Source organism: Globicephala melas, chromosome 6, assembly GCF_963455315.2.
Source record: "Globicephala melas chromosome 6, mGloMel1.2, whole genome shotgun sequence".
Taxonomy (NCBI): Eukaryota; Metazoa; Chordata; class Mammalia; order Artiodactyla; family Delphinidae; genus Globicephala; species Globicephala melas.
Window position 1 is genome coordinate 67,961,399 of NC_083319.1, and position 16,390 is coordinate 67,977,788.

General features: G+C 41.1%; 1 protein-coding gene across 2 annotated transcripts in view; it reads left to right on the forward strand.

Annotated features, from left to right (window-relative positions):
- The window catches only part of ADAMTSL1 (ADAMTS like 1), a 1,021,102-nt gene that overhangs the window by 774,854 nt on the left and 229,858 nt on the right, over positions 1–16,390 (forward strand). For both annotated transcript variants that reach the window (XM_060300968.1, XM_030840590.2), the window contains 2 exons: positions 9,459–9,760; positions 15,988–16,117. In XM_060300968.1, the coding sequence (XP_060156951.1) occupies positions 9,459–9,760; positions 15,988–16,117 (432 nt within the window). The remainder of the gene's footprint in view (positions 1–9,458; positions 9,761–15,987; positions 16,118–16,390) is intronic.

Below are 16,390 nucleotides of genomic sequence, written 5' to 3' on the forward strand. Positions count from 1 at the left end.
GAACTTAAACTTGTCTCAAGCTACATGATAACCCAAACCCCGTCAAGATGAATCAAGGCCAGCACATACTACCCAAAGGCAGCTATAAGAAATAAAAATAAATAAGCCCATGAGAGCAACTAAATCTGGGCACAGTCACCTTTTGAAAGACCATAAGAAACTTCTAAAACAGGAAAATGGTTTCAGATTTTCCGTGCCAATGCCTGGAACTTAAAAGTATGATTTAATTTCTTTGAAGTTTTAGGCTATTGCCTCTCTATCTAGCTTGGTTTCAACCTCTGGAGCCAAGAATAAGCCCAATATCAGATCACTCATAACATCAACCCTTACCCTCCTATTTACCCATTCACTTATTCATTTGAAAAAAAAAGTATTTTTGAGCACCTATTATGTGAAGTTCTACCTTCATGGAGGTTTGGTCTAATAAATGAGATAGTTATTCCATAAAGATTCACACTGGATTATCAAAAACCGATTGCTGTTATAAGAAAATGAAGAGGTTCTGTCAGAGTCTGACAGGGGCCCCCAAAAGGTCTGGGAGTCAGGGAAGTCTTCTTTGAGAAGGGACATGTCAGCTGAGACCTGTAGGATGAGCGGAAGTTATTCTAAGCTGAGAGGAGGGAGGAGGGTCATCCAGAGAGTGATCCACACATGCCAGAACTCTGAGTCAGGAAAGAATTACACACATTTAAGCAAGTGAAGGAAGACTAGTGTGTCTGGAAGCTAGTGACTGGGCTGGGGGTGGGGAGAATCGTAGGAGATGAAGATGGATAATGGCATGATATAAAGCTGGGTAAGGAGCTTGGCTTTGTTTCTGGGTATAGCAGGAACAATGAAAAGGTTTACATTTTAAGAGCCCCCTGGCTACAGCATGAAGAAAGCATATTAAGAAATAACAGAGGAAGAAAACAGACAAGTGACTATTGTGGTAGTCCACGGGAGAGCAGATGTTAGCATCAATGATCCGGCTTACATGGCAGCCTTAGAGCCAGGACAATGAGGTGGTAGAGAGCATGGATTCTAGAGTAAATGGCCATGATTTGAATCTTGACTCTGCCATTTATTTAACAGTATGACCTTGGGAATATCTGTGTCTCAATTTTATCATCTAGAAATTGGGATGAAAATATAATTGTTAAAATATAATTTATTTTTGTTAAATATATAAGTTGTTAAAATATAATTTTCAGAAAGCTAAAATTGTGATTTATAAATATAAAATGAGCACATGTCTAACTTTTTATTTAACTCATGAATTATGACAGAACCAATAAGATGTTAAAACTAGTTCTAATGTGAATTGGATTTAGAAAAGTTTATATTTTCTATCAGACAAAATTATTTGCATTGACGTGAACAGAAAAATAAGCTCCGTCACTATGAACGAGAAACATCTACATCATCACTAGCTCTCTACAAGGAAAATTTCATCTCCATGGAGTTGCAAAATAGACTAGCCAAAGACAGAGACTCACACTTCCATAGAATTTGACAGCCCCTGAAAGTCTGCTAGTAATCTTGTTTGTCCATTTCACAATGTTTCTGACAGTACCCATCTCCTAACAGTGTTATAATGAGCTAATATATAGAAATGCTTAAAACATATCAGTGAACGTTAGCTATTATTGTTGTGGTTGTTGCTGTTATTATATCAAGGTGGTAGTAGTCGAGATGGAGAGAGGTAAATGAATTTCAGATACATTTTTGAGGGAGAATTAATAGAATTTGGGAATCGTTTCAAAGTGAGGAACTAGGGAAAATGAGGGCTCAAGAATAACTCCTCATTTTTCATGTGAGCAATTAGCTACCCAGTTGAACCATTTGCTGTGATGGAGAAGGTTGGAAGAGGAATCGGATGCTAAGAAAGGGAATCAAGAGTTCCATTTTGGACACTTTAAGTTGGAGGTACCTTTGAAATATCCAAGTGAGCATGCCGCTCAGGATAGATGTCAATGTGTACCGGCTAAGAGCATGAAACCTTACTAGGTGTGTGGCTTATATCTCAGTTTCCTCATCTGTATATTAAATGGAGATAATAATAATTCTTTTCTCATCAGGTTATTGTTAGGATTTAACAACATTTATTTATAAAGCACTTAGAAGTGAGGCTGACACATAAGAAGCACTGCATAATTTTTTGATAAATAGATTGTGTTAAATTAATGTTTATTCCCTTCAAAGAGTAAAATGGCTTGCTATCCCAAATCTTACTTTAAAAAAAAGTTTCGATATGAAGCTCAGACAAAAGGTATAGACTGGAGGGTACATACTTAGAAGTTGCCTGTACTTTGGTGGTATTTGAAACCAAGAATCATTGGTGAGCACATCGGAAGACCGCACCAAACTGAGCCTTCAGGCACTGCAATATTTAGAGTTTGAGGAGAGGAGAAGGATCTAGCAAAGGAGCCTGAGAGGGAAGTGACCAGAAAAGAAAAACAAACACCTGGAAAGCTTGGTGTCATGTAAGTCAAGGAGAAAGTAATTCAAGAAAAAAGGCACGATCAGGTGTGCTGGATGCTACCGGAAACAAGATGACTGAGCACTGGATTTGTCGGGAAGAGAAGACAATGTGGGACCAATACTCTTAAACATTTATTATCAACTGTCTTTTTTCTGGCTTTTCTCTTATTGTTAAAGAAGAACAACATCCGGATGGTCAAGAGGGTCCCTCCTTTAGTGAGATTCCTTCTAATATCTTTTTTTATTTCTTTATTTTTTGGCTGCATTGGGTCTTAGTTGTGGTATGTGGAATCTTTCGTTGTGGCGCGCGGGCTCTTCGTTGTGGTGCATGGGCTCCAGAGCACGTGGGCTCTGTAGATGCAGCACATGGGCTCTCTAGTTGTGGTGCACAGGCTCAGTGGTTGTGGCACGCGGGCTTAGTTGGATTCTTAACCACTGGACCACCCGGGAAGTCCCATCCTTCTAATATCTTGTCTGGAACCATATTAGAGGAAGCTGGGTCAGACCTACAAGATGAGTTTAACGGAGTACTCAAACGTACAAGGTCCTAGGCTTTGAAAGAGCCCAGTCATCTCTGGCTCGTTGGAACTTGGAGAGAACTCTGATCTCCTGCAGCATTTCCTTCTAGTACAGCATCTCTTTGAAAGGAAAATGTGCTCTTTAATGCAGTCAGCCTTTCTTCCCCCACTTCCAGCGCTGAGCATTTCCGCAAGAAAGCCATTGAGGCATTCTTGCCAAGGCCAGCTGCCTCTCAAAGAACCCAAAAGGGCAACACTATCCTGAGAAAAAGAAGTCAACTACTTGGAAAATGCCACTAAATATTGCTGTCCCTGGACTGCCTTAGAATGTTATGGAATTGGGTTCTTCCTTCACATCACTGGCTAGCAGCACTAGACGGGGCAGTCACTGAATTTTTTTTTTTTCAAATAATTGTATTGGTGACCGTATCAAAATTGTCATTTGTTTTGTTATCTTAATTTCTAGAACCATTCTATTCTTGGTTATGCTACCAGGCACCTTACAGTGCTGAAGACCCTCACAACTCAGACGTGATACTTAAGGATGTGAGGAACGTATGAAAAAAAGTGGTGCTATTAGATGTTTTGCAGAGTGATGTCCTGGGCACCTTTGCAAAATTTTGCTTGGAGACTTCAATATGCATTTCATAACCAGCATGAATTATTTGCAATTCCAGAGACTTGTAAGCTAACAGCTGCAGTTGAGAAATATTTTCATAATTCCACATTCATATCAAGTATCCTTGACTAAAGAGCTTTCACAATAAGTTAGATTCCCATTTGTTTGGAATGATTTAGGTGTGGTTCTAAGTGAATGTAGAGGCATATTTTAGATAAGTGTTCTCTCAAAACTTTAATGCTTTAGCTATATATATATATATTAAAAGCTACAGAATTTATTTGTATTTCACAAGTTTTTCATGCACTTTCTTCATTTTTTTAATAGTTCTATGAAATTTTATCATGGACATAGATTCATATAACCACCACCACTATCAGGATACAAAACTGTTCCATCATCCCCCCTAAACTCTCACATACTCTCCCTTTATAACCACTTTTCCCACAAACCAAGCCCCTAGTTGCTACAATGACAAAAGAATTCATAAATAAGTTTGATTTAAGAACCCAGTGTCAGTGAATTCGATGTATATATTCATTAATGAAATTGTCTAGCTTCGTGTTGAAAAGCCAGTGGTTACTTCTCGTACAAACATGAAATGCAAAGCTAGCTATATTTTTAAATAATCATTTTAAGTTTGTCTTAGTATGATGGATTTTTTTTTTTTTAGTATGATGGATTTTATAAGTAAATCACTTTGAAACTCCTAGAGGGATTCAGTTAAAGAGTTGCCTGCCCTTTGTAACATTCCAAAGGTTTTTTGTTTGTTTACTAGTTTGGAGGATTTTTTTTTTAATATCTTTCCTTTTAATTTCATTGAGGAACATTGAATAAATAACTAAGTAGATGAAAGAATGTGTTTCCCCTTCCCTCTCCTAGTTCCTTTCCCACCCAGCAGCAATTATTTTTTTCTCATAGATCCAAATGCCTCTTTGATACAAATGCCCAAATGCCCAAATGCCCAGCTAGGTTTAAGTAACTGCACCTTTTCCTAAAGATTTTACTGTCTCAAAGATTGTCCAGAATCAGAAGAACCAACCTTCAAAACTAAAGAAAAAGAATAGAGAAAGGTTGAACTAAAAATAAGATGAGGTAATATGAAATACCATTTTTACCAATGACGTATGATGATTTTTTTGTCCCCAAATGACATATTTATGTAAAAGACTTTCTGGTTAATTTGGTATAGAATTACTTAGACAGTATTTTATTTTTCCAATATACTCTTCTCCAGATCCCTCTGTGGCCACTGGTTAGGTGAGAAAATTTTAGAAAGGAAATAATCATGATTCTCATGTGCATATTAAATAAACATCTGTCAAAGATTGTATTTACCTTATTAATTAATGAAGAAACCAGGAGTATGTTACAACCAACTCAAAGGAAATTTAAAAGAACCAAACATATTCAGGCAAATAAGAATACTGAAATGAATTTATAAGTAGATGCAAAATGGGTCTATCCACAGGACACCCAATTGCATTCCACAAGACACAGTCTTCATTTCTATGGGAAAGAATCTCATGATCAATTTCCTGCAGTTTAAAAGTTGTAAAATAACTCACAGTCAATGAAAGATTTTAAAATTTTATAATAACTAGGAACAATGCACTGGACAGACTATTCAGTAATCTTTGGGGTCTCTTTTTTTTTTTTTTTCCAGTACGCGGGCCTCTCACTGTTGTGGCCTCTCCCATTGCGGAGCACAGGCTCTGGACACGCAGGCCCAGCGGCCATGGCTCACGGGCCCAGCCGCTCCGCGGCATGTGGAATCTTCCCAGACCAGGGCACGAACCCGTGTCCCCTGCATCGGCAGGCGTACTCTCAACCACTGCGCCACCTGGGAAGCCCTTTGGGGTCCCTTTTAAGTTTTTATAATTTTTTTCTACACTCTTCAGTTCATTCCCTCCTCTCCCCTCACCCTAAAATCACCAAAAGAAAGAGGAAAAAGAAATCCACAACCCCTATCAACTTATAACTCAAATGTTATAAGATTGAAAACTAAACAAAAATTAAATATTTCTAATGTGATTTTCTGCAAGTTTCAGTTTGCATTTTGAAACTAGAGAATGGGGTGAGGCTCCTAACAGCATCAAAATAACACAACTATAGAGCTACTATATTGTGCTACTCTTATTTTGAATAATCCCAATGATTTGTTTTTTTAACAAGCACTCATATGAAAGGAGGAGAGAGGAAAGGAAGAGGAGAAAAGAAAAAAAAATATCAGGCCATGTGTGTATAAAACTAGAGCTAAGTCTGGCTAATATCTGCAGTAATGTGAGACTAACCAAGAGTGAACTGTTTCTCTTTAGCATCATATTAATAAAGTAATAGTTTTTATTATTTCAGTCCACACTTCTGACTCTGTAATAGCCACTAATAAACTAAACCACTTTGGGATTTTCCAGGTGAATTTGATTATCACTCTTTTCTGTTTCATAATAGGGACTGTGGTAATACCTCTAATTAAAGGATAAGTATTTTGGTAGTGAAATGAACAATGAATCTTGCAAACAGAAGACCAGAGAGAAATATAAATTACTTATTTGCCAGGGTTCTGTTCGTTTGTTTGTTTTATCCTGGAGATGGGAAAACTAAATGCAGAAATCATGTCAATCATTTCTGAAGCTCAAGCCCACCTTTGACAGAACTCACTTATCCAAGCCATTCTTCATCCATCTGGCAATAGTGCTGCTAACCAAAAGAATTTTTAAATTACCCAAATTAAACTTCAATAATACACTGTACATCAAAACGATTAATATACTGATTTTTAAAAGACACATTGACTCCATTTTAAAGGTCCCACTTTAAAGGTTCTAACTCAGCAAGAACTACTCAAGATGCGTCTTCTAAACATTGCAGTTAAACCTCCTAGCTCATATGACTGCCCTCTCACTGACCTTGCTTCCTCCCACTTGTGGCCAGAAAGCTCAAGATAGTAAATACAGAGTTGGGAGATCTAGGGATATGGGGGAAGGTTTCACATGAAAAACAGTTATTATTCATTTGGCCGTTTGCACTATTAGATATTTTCCTTTTGAAATACAATCTCCTGCCTTCAGTGAGAGAGAATAGTAAATCATCCAGTGTATGCACTAGAGATATTAAGATGACTGCCAAAAGACAGCACCACTTAAAGACCAAATTGTTCTTAATTGGTGTGAACTTGATGAAGACCTAAGGATAGTGGGTTGGGAGATAAGCCAGTAAGGCTGTTTGACACTTGATAAGGTTCTCACTTGGGAGACATAAAGTAGATTAACCCTAAGTATCCCGACAGTCAAAAATACACACACACACCCTCACACACATATTTCTTTACTTTTTTCATTTAGATGCTACTTTAAAGTAAACAAGTCTTAATCATTGCAGTGAGTTCATGGGGCTTCGGTAGCACCCCTTTTCTACTTAGTGTGCTTTTGGTGTATCTTCCCGGTCCTGGAGAGAGAACAAATGCAAAGTGATTCATGTTATAGGCAAGGAGAGCTGAGGGTTTCATCTGTGCAGCCTTTATGTTCCAGATTTCATCTGGGACTCACTTTTTATCTAGGAGGTAATCCATAAACAAATCAATTTAGCTACTTGTCATAAGTTTCTATATATAGGAAAAAGATGGAAACAGAGGTTATTGCAACAGCAAAGCTTCACAAACATGGCCCACAAAGACTAAAATCTTCCCTATCTGGCCCTTTACGGAAAAAGCCATTTGAGCCTTGGTCTCTTGGAATAGTCACTGAAGAGGGCTATTATAGCTGACAGAACAATAATCCTTCCTGTATGGGAAAAGCTGTTAGGGTGCCATTCTTTCTGAGATCTTGTCATCTTCTTCATTTGAAAACAAAATTCAGGACCACATTATTAAACAAGCATTATTCATCACTGCTGTCAAAGCTGGCAGACTTATCATTTGCTTCGAGGTTTCTCTTATACATAAAATAGTTTGGTATGTATTTTCCTTTCTGTCCACACCTGGGTTGTAAAATTCAGTGCTTGTGTATTTGTTATGATCCTTGTTCCAGGACTCAGGCAGATAGATGTGAATGTGTAATAAGAGGGTTAAAATGATTTCGATGGCAGATTTTGGTTTTATATTCCTAAAAGACGGCTACAGGTAGCATTATTTAAAGAGGGAAAGACATTTTAATCTTTTAGGATTCTGTTTTCCCCACCACGTTCTCTAGGTGCCAGGAGATGGTTAGGAAGTCAGAAAAGAGAGAGGGAGGTGACTCTGTGATGAGAATTTCTTGGGAATAAGTCTGGGCGATGCTTCCTCCCTCATGCACCTTCCTGACAAGGTTGTATGTGACCTTCCTTCACCCCTAGGGGATGGCTCTTCAAAGGAAACAAGCCTCAGGCCTTTCTTTTTTTTTTTTTTTTTAACATCTTTATTGGAGTATAATTGCTTTGCAATGGTGTGTTCGTTTCTGCTTTACAACAAAATGAATCAGTTATATATATACAAATGTTCCCATATCTCTTCCCTCTTGTGTCTCCCTCCCTCCCACCCTCCCTATCCCACCCCTTCAGGCGATCACAAAGCACCGAGCTCATCTCCCTGTGCTATGCTCAGGCCTTTCTTAAAGGGACTCCCTCCATGCCTCAGACACCATGGGTCTGTGTCTCCGGGCCAGTCCCCCTGCTCTGCACACAGCCCAGGCTCGGGCCCAGGCCACATCTTCGTTGTGCTTCTTCCAGTTTGAAAACTTGGATTGGTTTCCTGTTAGAATTTCAGTTTCCCTAAACTAGATAGGAACTATTTTCACTTGCTGAGATTTAATGCTGTAACCTTCTTATCACGTCTTTCCTTTTCTGCCAAAGTCAAGGTTAAAGAGCCAGGTTTGCATGCCTCCTCAGCATGACTCCCTGTTCAAAAGCAGTAGGACCATGGAAAAGTAATTTTTTTTTTTTTTTAATTCCAAAGTCCTTTCTCCAGATTATGATACTAACTTTGTGAAAATGTTAGTGGTTCCCTCTGGGCTTTTTTTCTCTAGGCACTTCTCAAGGTCATTGCAGATATGGCCATTGTTGATTAGTGGGAGGAAGAAAGCCTTTTTGGAATTTGGATATTGTCCTACATTCTAGAGAAACTCAGAGCAAAACCAAGTTCTCCCTAATGTGGCTTTTCTCGGTGGGGAGGCGCTGGAGGCTGATGAACAAACTCGTATGAATGCAGAGCCCTCTCGTTTACTGTGACATGCCTGTGGATTTAAATTTGTAGCAGGGCTTTTCTCTAGGATATAAAAAGAACTGCAGTCCAGACTAATTCAAAGAATGTGTGAGGAACAAGGCTCTGCTCCATTCTTGGAAACTTACAAAAAACCCTCTTTCTCTTTCTGTATATAAATAAATCTTGGGAAGCACATTGAGCAGAAAAGCAAAGAAAGTTACAGAACCTGAAATTCAGACTAAAAACAAAACAAAAAAATACTTCCTTAAGTATCTCTGAGGGCTGATTTTGTTAGAGTTTTTAGTATTAGTCTGCTGGAAGAATAGCCGGCATCTGCAGGAGGCACAAGTGCTGGGATTTAGATCGATAGAGAAGAAACCAATTCCCTGCTCCAAAGAGCTACCACTGTGGGTGCAAAGCAGGGAGAAAGCAGGTGGTCTGTGGCTGGAATGTCTTCCAGCTGGGGGTTCATATGACACTCACGAAGAAACCAATCCAGAAACAGTGGCAAGTGAGCTCATGAACTACACCGAAGCGCCCAGCACAGGACAGGGTGGCTGAGCCCTGAGCACATCCTGGGACGGCACTGGGCCACGGTGGCAGGTGGGATGAGGACCCTCCCAGTACCCGCGGTCTCCTGCTTGGGGCTTCTCATCCTGTCCTCTTGTTTGCTTGCGGACTGCAGGTTCATCCCAGAGGCCTGGTCGGCCTGCACGGTCACCTGTGGTGTGGGGACCCAGGTGCGAATAGTCCGGTGCCAGGTGCTCCTGTCTTTCTCTCAGTCCGTGGCCGACCTGCCCGTTGACGAATGTGAAGGGCCCAAGCCGGCATCGCAGCGCCCCTGCTACGCAGGACCCTGCAATGGGGAGGTTCCCGAGTTTAACCCGGAAGAGACAGGTGGCCTCTTCGGTGGCCTGCAGGATTTTGACCAGCTCTACGACTGGGAGTATGAGGGCTTCACCAAGTGCTCCGAGTCATGTGGAGGAGGTAAGAAGGGGGATCTGGCTCAGATCCTCGCCACCGGCTTGTCCTTTTTCTGTAACTTCTCTCTCTGCTTGCAACTGTGTCACGTGATTGCCTCTAGTCCAAGAATGATAAGTGGGGGAGGAAGCCATTCTAAATGTAAAGCGGACCGAATGAAACACAGATGTATTTCTCTTTGGGCTTGAGCAGCTTTTAGACTGTCAGCTATGAGTAGCCATCACAAGTAATGCTTTTACTTTTAGTTGTCATTCTGACGTTTTGCAATATATCTTAGCGTATCTGACTGAGGAACAAAGTTGACACTGACCTGGCAACGCTCTCAACATTTACTTTTATTTACCTATGCCCTTGCCTCTGTGCATGTGGTATGAACCAAGACCCAAGATGACAAGCGGTCTGCTGTTCCCAAGGACAGGGTACAGCCAATCTGATTTATTCAGCTGATTCCCAAAGTAATATCTATTGACAAAGGGAAAGGGTGTATAAGGGCAATTATAACACTGTGGTTACCTAGAACTGGAAAGAATTTAAAGAATCCTGACCCCACTGCCATTTTATAGATGAGAAAACTGAGATACAGAGAAGCTGAGTGACTTTTTCAAGATCACACAGCTAGTGAGTGACATTTGGGACTAGGCCTGCTGTTCATTTCTCTGTCAAGGGTCTTTTTTCATCATACCTCACTTCTTTAAGCACTTAGAGAGTTCCTGAAGCTTTCTCATTGAATGAAGATTATTTAAATAATGTTCAATGTTGCCATGTATATTGACCTGGTTCTCTTAGGTCTAGTTCATGGTGATAACGGATTCAGTGATTTTTCTATTTCAGGTGTTAGTAATGGAACTGTAGTGGGAGAAGAAGGCATTTTAAATCAACAATTAATTCTTTAAGATTACGATCTTTCCTACCACTGTAGAAAATGCATTAGATGCATGTCGACACTGTCTCCCGTGTCTACTCCCAAGAGAGATTTTGATAGGTGAGGAAACGCTAGCTGACTTCCCATCAAATCCCTGTCACTGGCTATCAGTAACCCCAGTTGTCACATTAAGGATCTGTATTCCCAGCAAAGTTTCTTACTTAATTGGTATAAAAATATCTGTATTAAAATTATTTCCCCAAACTGTTTTCTAAACCATGACATTTTGGAAACTCTTTTATAAAAGCATCTTTTCTCATTACTGGGAATGTCAGAATACGTGTGCCCAAATTGTTCATGCGTAGTTGAAAAGGAATGGAACAAGTACGAGCAGAGAAATCAATTTTCTCCATTAGGTCGCTTCGTAAGCATTTAATAGTCTTGACCTTGAGGTTCTCGTTTTGTTTCTAAGCCTTCCAATTTCAAACCATGGAGTTCTTAAGTGTTTTCACGGAGAACCTATTATTTTAAAACCTAGAATTTTCCATCTGATTCTGGAGGACAGTTTCTTGGAACTCCGCTAATCCATGTCCTGTGGTGCCCTCCACTCACAATGAGGACATCTTTTCTTCCATGCTTAATGAGGAAGAAGTATTAAATAAGCTTTGGTGATCTCTGAGCCCCAGCAGGAGCTCAGAAGCCAGGTGGAAAGGACACAGCAGTGGCTACAGTTGCTTCTTTCCAACATAGTGAATGACTCAAGAGTTCAGATGGTGTGTGTTTATCTCCACTTTCCATGATCATATCCCCAATTTCCAGGATCACCTGAATTGAACAATCGCGATCTTTAGTCTAAAATGAATGTGCTTTGAATAAGATTATTTACGATCTCTCAGTTATGATTCTCAGCTATAAGTCAAGCCATGAACTTTATGAGCAGATGGGAAAAATGATGCTGTAATGGAATATATAAATGACCAGATACCTTTATCTTTAAGATTCTAACCATGCTGCTGATCAACCAGGAGTATAAAATTCAAAGCGTAGAGAGTATGTGGAATGTCTTTCATTTAAAAGGTTTTCAGAAGCTATTGATCTGGAAATAAGATTTGTATATTTCATACACAAACGATGTCGGCTTGTAGGAACCGAGCATCTTTGTATAACATAAAGTGTACATCATTTATATCCAGTTAGGTCTTTATCTGTCGACAACTGTGCACACTTACCTACAGTTGTGTCACTGTGCCAAGGTAATATATCTATGCCTAAAATGTTAAAAGTTGAAAATTCCAAAGTGGTGAAAATATGCTTGGGTCCCATGGTGCATATGATGCCCAAACACACTAAAAAATCATTTTGGTATACGGGATATGTATATTTTGAAGTCATTGTTTGGCAGTAACATTTTATGGTACTACCAACTTTGATCTTTCACTAAGATATAACCCACAAGGTTGAAGATATTTTTAATCATTCCTGCTGAAGCCAATCAAAAATCTGCAGGATTAACACATAGATTTTAAATCAATTTGGGGTTATAAGACCAGTCTAGCTAATTTTATTGTTTTTGCAACCTCAAGAGATGAAATTGGATAGACACAAAAGTAACCTTTCACCTAGCAGAGGTAGCAACCAGAAGGAACTAGTTAGTAATTTAGGCTGTAGTTGGTGGCTGCGTTTCCCCAAGCTGTCATCAAATATCATGTAACAATTTTGCTATTCTGGGAGATATAAACACCGAAAATCCCATTTTCTGGAAGATTGGAAGTGAGCCTAACCTGTTCAGATCTGTGTCCTGTTGTCTCACTAACATCTCCTGGGTATATTTTAATTTTCCATATGTGAACGGATAGGTGTAGTCAAGGAGAGTAGATTTGAACCTGAACAGCTTTATTGACCTCCTAGATGGTAAAATCGACGTTAAAATCTGGCCGAAGGGGCTTCCCTGGTGGCGCAGTGGTTGAGAGTCCGCCTGCCGATGCAGGGGACGCGGGTTCGTGCCCCGGTCCGGGAAGATCCCACATGCTGCGGAGAGGCTAGGCCCATGAGCCATGGCTGCTGAGCCTGCGCGTCCAGAGCCTGTGCTCCGCAACGGGAGAGGCCACAACTGTGAGAGGCCCGCGTACCGCAAAAAAAAAAAAAATCTAGCCGAAGGAAAACTTGAAATTGATTTCAGCAAGTATAAAAGGTGAAATCCTGTGCATCTTGCTCCCTTTTCCTTACGAGTCCTCTCCTTTTGCTTCTGTCAAGAAAGGAAAACTCAGAATCGGAAAGGACCATACATACACGTGTGTTCTGTGTTGGTTTAAAACGTCCTTCTCAGTGCAAAAATTAGCCCATTCCGGAAGTAGCACAGACTTGATGAGCTAACTTCTCACATCCCGGCCCGACTGCCCTGAGTCCAGTATACTGTGAACTGACAGGTGAAGTCTTCACACGTCTTCCCTCTCCAGCTTCCCACACCCCCATGCCAGGGCTGCTCCCTCACACCACGTTGCTTCCTCCAGGCCCCCATTCCTTCCCACCGCCCCTTGGCCTAGATTGCACGCTCTGCTTTGGAATGCCCTGCGCTTTAGGCATCTCATTCATTAATGCCACAAAAATTTCTTGTGTGTTGACCACAGGGCTGGTCCCAGATCCTCCTTCATTACGACGGAGCTCTGCCCTTAGCCTCCCGCACCCCCCCCCCCATCTAGGAATGCTATGACAACAGACCCTGAATGCAGTGTTGCGGAGGCCGAGGGCATCCTTCTAGAAGACGTTAGATTAGAAGGTAGTAACTCTAGAATGCTTCTTAATCTCAGCATTTAACCAACCCGAAGGTGACTTTTATCCTGAGCTGGGATTATTGGCTGGGGTCATGTGAATGTGTTCTGTGTATCTCAGAAGATTACTGATGTCATTTTAGAAACTTTAACCCTTGCAGTCCCATTCCGTGCAGTCCTGAAAGGACCTCAGTTCTGTAAACAAGGATTTCACAAAGTGGAAACAGGTCACATTACTCATACACCCCCAATACATGCCCTGCCCCAAGCCAGCCTTTTCAAGTAAGGCAGGTGACAAAAGCCCTGTGGTCACTTCCTGCCTCGGGAATTGCCAACTCAAATTCATAAGCTCTTCAATAGCTGACTAAAGCCAAAATATATTTTATTTTAGAGTAACATTTAGAATCTCTGGAATACTACCAGGTAGACAAATGAATTGAAACCTTAATTTCAAACAGAATCACAGCTCTAGATTCTGTACGGAACAGTTGGCCTCATCTAGTGCCTTGTCATCATGACCTTAATAATGCCAGACTGTTCTGGTGGGAAGTATCCATGAAGAGATCAACAATTTCTTGTGAAGTGTTTTGCTATATCATCATACCATGAATTTCAAGTGGCTCACTCCAGCTGCAACCAGGAGGACACCCTGGAGTCAGCATTCCAGAATATGATGGAATATCTTGAATGTCTAGCATAAATCTCAAATGCTTCACCCTGAACTGGCCGTGATATATTTAAATTAAATTTTTGAAGCTCGTAAAAGGCTTAGAAAAAAGAAAGCTGACAGGGAAAATATTGTGACTGATTTTTTTTTTTTTTTTTTTTTTTTTAGTGTTCGATTTGTCAGACTTCCTAGGAAAAAAAGAAAGGCGATCGTGATTCAGGCTTTAAAATGTCACTTTTTAAATGGTGGCTTGCTGAGTGACCTCTCGAAGTCAGTGTGACGTCACCTTGGAAAGCATTAGCCGGTTGATTGGGGTGATAACTTCTTGGGGAAACATAGGGTAGATAGGAGGAGGGAAGCGACAGGGCTGAGAAGTGATAGGTCTGTCGTACTATATTAGGTACTATCTGATGAAGCAATGCAGAAGATTTTAAAAAGAAAATGTATGTGTATTTATACATAAAACTAGTATATGGATTGTCACATACTCTGCTATAACTGCATACAAATATTTAGCAGCACATAGGTACATTTAGATGTACATATCTTTATATATATAGCTATGAGTGACTGAAAGCAAATTATCAGGAATGTCCCGTCTCTCTTCTTCTTTAAACTGAATTCTGCTGAGATGATTCCAGACAAATGTCTAGTTTATTCCTGAAGATCTCCAGCAGATGTAACATCCTCTTAGTATTTTTGAATGTTAGCGTTGTCAGTCATTAACGCTCCAGTGCTAAGGCACAGCCACTACAGTTTCACCATTTATCAACTGTATGACCTCGACAAGTTTTTTCACCCTTCTAAGCCTCAGTTTCCTTATCTGTAAAATGGGGATAAAAGCGGTGCTTACCTCATGGAGTTGCTGAGAGGATTGAATAGGGCATGTCAGGATCCTAGCCTCAATACTTGGCTAATCATGTTCACTCAGAGGAGTTTTTGCTACTGCTTTTATGACTGGGAAGCAGGATGAAATGTCTGGATATTACATTAAATTTAATATAATTTAACGATATTCAATTCATTTGACCAAATTAAAGGTCCATTCATGATCAAAACTCTCAACAAAGCGAGTATAGAGGGAATGTACCTCAACGTAATAAAGGCCGTATATGACAAGCCCACAGCTAACATCATACAAAACGGTGAAAAACTGAAAGCTTTTCCTCTAAGATCAGAAACAAGACAAGGATGTCCATTATATCTGGACACATGGTTACATGTGTCCCTGTCCCATGAAAGCTTCCATGCGAGATCCTACACCCCACCTTGGAAGAGCCAAGTAACTGTACGCCAGTCGCTCCTCAGACTCCTGTTTTACTAGGTCTGTAGTTAGGGGCATGTGGGTGACAGTGGGAACATTGTCTTCCATGGATATCACTTGTCATTAAGCATCTTGTCCTCTTTCGTTCCAACTTGCCAAGCTGCTCTAGGTCACTAAAGAAATGAACCCGAATCAGAAGGAAACCAGCAAAGCCCTAGATGCAAGGCCCCAGAAGCACAGCAATTTACAGAATGCTGGACATTCAAACACGGCTCTGGGCCTGCCTTCCAAATACCGTCATCTCCTGTTGATTAGAATACAATGTGTGAAGGTCTTGGGGTCATTACTTTGGTAAACCTGCTCTCCTTCTGCTTTAAATTATCCTGTTTCAGCACTGGCGGCTGCACAGCCAGGTGGCATCTTTTTAAGTGTTTCAGCAGTGCTGGGAGCAGCCTCCCCACTTTGGCGGAGTTGCCCTCCTTAAGGGGCACAAACTTCTGAGTGCTTTCTTCAGACGGCTCGATGCCTGACGAGATGGGCAGCCCCGGATTCTCAACTGCCTGACGTGCAGCGAGTCCTCCCAGTCGCAGAGACCTCCCACCGGCTGCCCCGTCTACACTTGCTCACCGCCCACACACCCACTCTGGCCTTGACAGTGTGATCTGTACACAGGTGTCCAGGAGGCGGTGGTGATCTGCCTGAACAAACAGACACGGGAGCCCGTGGATGAAAACCTGTGCGTGACCAGCCAGCGGCCGCCCCAGCTCCTGAAATCCTGCAGTTTGGATCCCTGCCCGGCAAGGTAAGAGGCGCACTGGCCGCCCTGCTGCCCAGGAGCATGTTCAGAACGGGGTATGTCTGTCCATGGGCAAGACCAGAACGCTTATTGTTACCCAGTGTTTTGAAAACCAATTAGCGTCAGTTCAAACTTTTAGTCAAATCCACTTGAATTTAATTGAAACCAGGGCTTTGGAATTCCAGCCCAGTGGTCCAGGGTGCAGAAGCTCATGCTCCGTGCACTGAAGCAAAGCCCCGTGGTGTGGCTGGTATGTGCACAGGCCCCACTGCTGCTTTC